We start from the raw sequence: 6,192 nt of genomic DNA on the forward strand, positions 1-6,192 counted from the left end.
CCGCATCTCGTACAGCAATTAACCACTAAGAAGAATATATGCAGTGTATTATTTGTTGAAACTGTACTTCCGATTTGATTTGAAACTGTCTCATTAGCATCTGTTTATCAATAAAATTTTGAAAAAATAAAAAAATAAAATGATTCTATCAATACATATTCTCACATCTCCACATTTTAGACATGAGAATACTAACCTGATCTTTAAGAAATTTTCAGTATGTTAAATATTGACAGATGTCTTCTGAATGATTGAATGAGCTTTTCTAAATTATATATAATAAATTGTGTACTATTTTTTCTGTGAGAAAAATTTTATGATAAGTAAAAGTGCAGTTAGTCTACCTGCATAGGCTACATTTGAAAGAAACTTTAAAAATGGAAAATAAAGAAATGATTGGCCCCAGAGACTCCACAGTAGTTTAGGGAAAGAAAATAAAACATTTAAAATTGGGCCCAAAGTACAAAAAAAATGTATTCTTTATTTTGGAAGTGAAGAATATGTGCTTCCTGATTTATTCCTTACAACATTAAAATAATGTTCTGATCACAATTTTGCCTTCTTTCTTTATGATGCATAATCTTTCTATCCTTTTCATCTATTGGTGTGGAATCTGGTATCCTTTTCTGCTATTATCATACTGTTATGCAATAATTTTTATAATCATGAATATTTCAATAGTATTTTACTATGTGCATATTTTAAAATAATAATCATGCTACTCTATAAAATATGAAAACAAGTTTGAACAGATAAAGTCAACATTACATAATCATCTGTGATGTTACTTAAAATTTAATATTTTACATTCAAAAAATTGTAAGTTCAGATATCAAAATCTTAACATGCTTTAATATCATTATGTGGTACAGAGAAAAATGGAAAAGTAAGAGTCATTTCTTGGGATAAGATTACAGTGACTTATAAGGCATACATATGAATTTTATGCTTCTTCAACCAGAAAACAACATTGATTATGTATGTGAAATACATTTGGATTCACAATTCTGAGAAACTTCCTACATATTTAATACACATATGTGTTTGCATAAAAATAGGTAAGCATATTATTGACAATATTTCTTCTATTTTTGTATGCATTTTGTTAACATAAAGCACATACCCTTCTATTTAAGGTTAGCTAACAGACTTCTCTAAATATCTTTAGAATTATTCAAATACATGATGAAAGGAAATACAAATTGTTGTACCATCCAAACATTTGCTTTCTGCTAAAATTCATGCTATGACTCTGTTACTAACCTATGAATATGAAAGTTTCAAATCCTTTCAGCCAGCACTTTGCCTGACACAGAATTAAAATAAATGCCTGTTTCAGCTTTTTGTTTCCCCAAATTAGGACACATGAGTGGCCTGAAGGATATAAAATTTCACTAGCCAGAGGAAACAAATAGACTGGTTTAAGGCACAAATCATGCATATACCAACTTGATGTGATTACAGACACAGAGTAGATGGCAAATAAGAAGACAAATGAAGCCACAATTAGCAAGACCTTTACATGAACCTTTGTGCTGAGATCTTGGAATCCTTTGCCTTGGAGCTTCATCTTCTTGAGATGGCTAATCAGGGAGGAGATTAATAGAAGACTGCAGGTCAAGGACATCAAAAAGGGTAGAAACTTTACTAGCATGAATAAAATTCTTCTGGAAAGGTATATACCACCCTTCAGTTCAGGCTTCCCAGTCACATTCTCTAAATATCCTTTTATATTCTTAGTTTCATACACAGGTGTCATCATATAACTAAAAGGCAGGAACACCAAAGCCCCCCAAAAAATTACTAAACTGACTTTATTAACTCTCTTCTTTAGGTAATGAAAAATAAAGTTGGAGAAATTAGTTATTTTGAGAAAGTAAAATATGGTTAAGATAGTGGCAAGCCAAACATTAAAATGATTGTTTATTTCCCAGATAATCCAAGTAATATTTGCTACTTTAGTACAGGCAGTTGGATGAAATACTTTCAAAAACCAACCTGTTACTAGTGTCCACATCAAGCCAATCCTGGAGACAGCTAGTGCAGTAAGAATCCGATCAACTACAGAGATCCTTTTCCTCTTTACCCAGTCAGTGCAGTTCACCAGGGCTATGAATGCATTGGCAAAATTTCCAATAACAAATTCTGCAATTATTACGGTGACCAAAATGTTCCATAGAAAACTTCTCATGTCTAAAGAAGCAGAAAAAAATCAAGACATCAGTTATTCTGATTCATTTGTTATAATGACTTTGAAATCTATGTGCCCCTGACTTCTGGATGGGCCATTAGCTGCTTGCTTCTTCTAAGTTTTCTGACCACCGTCAACAAGCAAACCCTCAGAGGATGAATGCAGCAGATGAATTTAGTGCAGGATTTATGGGAAGCAGTGATTTCCAAACAGCTCAAATTAAATTTTCGTATGATCTTCAATGGGCTGCTGTATTGCATGACTGAATTTAAAGTGAAAGCTAGATTCTCAGTTGGTAGCATGCAAATAGAGACATATTGTCTTTCACTGTTTTGCAATTTTTCCATATTCAACCTGCTCAAAGCTTGTGTTCTTCTCTTCTATTTTTTCTTTTTTGTTTATTTATTTGGTGGAAGTGGGAATTGAACTCAGGCCCTTGTGCTTGCCAGGGAAGCACTTATTCTACTGATCCTTCTCCCCAGCCCTAAAGCTTGTGCTCTTCTAAGTTGCTTTCCTGATAGCACAATATTTGACTCTGAAATTAATGTTTAATTAAAAAAGATTATCTAGTGTACTGTGGTTACTATAACACTAGCCAATATTTGTTGATGTTCATTTATTCTAGCCATTATTCTAAGCACTTTACTATTTTGGTTTAGTAATTCTTACAAAAAAAAATGGAGTATGCTGTTATATTACCCTTCTACTTTTAAGCTATCTTTCCTCTTGTCATTTCACGTATCAGAGCAAAAATATGATACCTGTGTTTCTGAGTCTGGCTCATTTCTCTTTGTGACTGAAAATACTCCATTGTGTTCATATTCTCAATTTTCATTATCCATACATGCATTGCTTGGCAAGTAACTTGATTTCATAGCTTGGCTGTTGTAATTTTGCAATAACAAATATAGGTATTGAGATTATATCTGTTGTATTAAAATCTTAATTCATTCAGATGTATACTGCAGAATGAAATAGCTGGATCATATGATGTTTCCTTGTTGAATTTTCTAATGAACCTCCATCAAGTTTTCCATTCTTGCTATAATTTCTAATATGACTGTGCTGTTTCTTTTTTATTGGATCATCACCAGAGTTTGTTAGTTTTTGTGGGTTTTTTTTGTTTGTTTGTTTGGTTTGTTGGTTGATTTTATTTTATTCTAGGGAAGGGTCTACAGGGTGTTCAAGGTCTCACTATGAGATCGGACTCTGTGATCAGCCTGTTTACAGCCTCCCAAGTGCTGGGATTGCAGGCGCACACCACCACGCTCAGTCTTAATTGTCCTCTCAGCACCGCCCCCCTGGGGGCTGGGCCAGCTCGGTAGCCCCAGGAATCAAATCCCAAGTCCCTGTGCCTGCTTCCAGGCCCTTTAGTCCCCTGAGCTATTTGGCCGGCCCTAGTTTTTTTTTGTTTTTGATGAAGTCATTCTAAGTGAATAAAGACCGCTCCCCACAACACATCTAAGGTTATTCTTGAAATTCGTATACTAATCCCTGTAATTTTTTCTGTTTTTCTAATGCTTAATTTCTTTATATTCAGTGAAACAATATCAGAAAATTTCTTTGGTCTGGGAAGTGCTGCAGGCCCCACCAAACACAGAAGGAATTTCTTTTCAGTGCATGTTGTGCCAAAAATGTAAAACAAAGAAATGTCTTCAAAGCTGTAAGAGAGAAATTAAAATTAATTATACAGTAATTACAAATCCATTTTCATTTTTTATCTAATAATGCTCTTTGTTTTATCTACAAATTAAGATTTATATTTTTCCCTTCCTTTATGGTGGTGTCTATCTTCATTTTCTCTTTATAGTGTTTTGGTGCTTCTGTAAGTATTTTCTGCAATACTGACTTAAGACCATGAATTACTTTAATTAAAACTTACTTTGGGGTGTCATGTTTCTTTTTTAATCTTGAAGGGTAGCATTGTAGGATATAGTAATCTTAGTTCATATTGATAATTACTTTTTTATGATTTGAAGCACATCATTCCATAACCTCCTGTTTTTTATCATATTTGTTGAGAAATCTGCTATTATCCTAATGGATTTGCAGTAATTGTATAATTGATTTGGATTCCTTTCTTACAGATTTCTTTCTTACAGCTGCCAAAGGTTTGTTTTAAACTTATGGCACAACATGCTTTGAAGAAAAATTCTGATTGTGTCTATTGGTGCCTGCGGTACTTTAATTAATCTCATTTATCAGACTAAGGAAATTTTCTGCTATTTTGTACTGGATAGGTTTTCTACACAATTAATCTTTATTACTTCTGCATTGATGCTTTTGATTCTCAGGTTTTGTCTGTTAATGAGGTCTTGATGCTTTAGCACGTTTTCTTCCTAGTTTAATAATTTTTCTTTATATTTTCTGAATAGCCCAGTTCATCTATTTTGTCTTCAAACTCTCATATTTTTCCTCTGCATGATATATCTTATTAACTATACTTTCATCTGAGGGGTTTTGACTTTTGTTATTTTTGGTGCTGGGAATTGAATGCATGACCTTCTCTTGCCAGATAGGCACTTGTGCCACTGAGTCACACCCCAGCCCTTCATTTGAGTTTTAATTGATTTATCTTAACAAGTCCAAGGCAATAATTGAGATACCAATTTTTTTGGAGAATTGATGCATGCACATAACACATCTTCTTCTTGCCAACATCAGGTTTATTTATTTATTTATTTATTTATTTATTTAAAGTCTTTATCAAGTCAGTTATCATAAACACAGCTCAATAGGCAGGCTAACAGACCAAATAATTTTTTCATCCATGTCTATATTCCTGAGTTAAGTATTCTATTACTTTTATTAATACTTTTTCTATAAAACGTATTCAGAAATATGAACATTTCAGAATTCACTGAAATTTCCAAGCTTCAGTTTAAATAATACTTTTGTTACTTCTCTGTTCTAAATTTGACATTGGTATTATTGTGTTTTTTATTCACTGAATTAGAGTACAAGTCCTTTTCTAAGCATATAAAAATATTGTTATTACTTATTTCTTCCTGGTACTATTTAATTATAATGATAACTGTTTACATTCTGTGTCACTTTGAAATATACTGGAGATTTTGTTAATCAAACATTAAGAATCAACATTTATTGTTTCATTGAAAAGTGAAAAATTTGTTTGAAATTATTTTAGCCTCCTAATTGTAAAAGACTAAAGCTATTAAGTTAAACTTATTTGTGTTATTCACATCCTGTTCATTCATAGCAACTAATTCTAATTGATCTCTGTGTGTCTGAAATATTTTAAAATTTTACTGTACATAAATTTAGTATGCTCTATATTTTGAATGATTTTGACTAGGTTTTTCTATATTTTTCCACTGTTAGAGATTAAACCCAGAGTGTCATATGCACAACATCCTTACTCTCTTTATTTTTATTTTTTATTTTAATCTATCTTTTATCTTACTATAGGCACTCTTGAGTTTTCCAGATTTGAATGAAATTTTTTCCCATGATTTTATTGATAAACAAATAGCAATGAGACAGTTGCAAATCAAATCGGCAGGACAGTTTCAATAATTAACACACTGCATACATTCCTCCTAGTGGTTAATTGTTGTATGAGATGCGGACTGGACATCCTATTCACAAACACCCTTAGAACAAATCATTCTATTCATTAAGAGAATGTAACTATATATCTATCCAAACCACTTTGAATACACAGATACAATTGTCTGTACACTCTTTTTTTTGTTAAGTTCCATTATTTGAATATTAAATGTGTGTAAATTCAGCAAAATATTCCAAAATAGTCCAGTAGCCCATAATAGTATTGGGTCTTCTGCTTGACTGTCAATGTCAGAAATTGTTGACCTGAGTACCCCACAGCTCAACATAACAGCATGGCTTTACTTCCTATATTTCATTTTTATACTCTTCTGCTGGATGGCCAAGACCAAGGTAAAGCAGGACCTATGCAACAAGAGTTGTAGCTTTTGGGTCTGATAAGATCAGTGAAATCCCCTCAGGATTTATCCCAA

General features: G+C 32.4%; 1 protein-coding gene across 1 annotated transcript; it reads right to left on the bottom strand.

Moving 5' to 3' along the window:
* Nucleotides 1-1,258: 1,258 nt before the first annotated feature.
* Nucleotides 1,259-2,191, bottom strand: LOC101578440 (taste receptor type 2 member 31-like). Its single transcript, XM_004626182.1, has one exon. The coding sequence runs from the start codon at nt 2,189-2,191 to the stop codon at nt 1,259-1,261; it is 933 nt and encodes a 310-aa protein (XP_004626239.1).
* Nucleotides 2,192-6,192: the final 4,001 nt, after the last annotated feature.

This window comes from Octodon degus, unplaced genomic scaffold (genome assembly GCF_000260255.1).
Source record: "Octodon degus isolate 3935 unplaced genomic scaffold, OctDeg1.0 scaffold00012, whole genome shotgun sequence".
Taxonomy (NCBI): Eukaryota; Metazoa; Chordata; class Mammalia; order Rodentia; family Octodontidae; genus Octodon; species Octodon degus.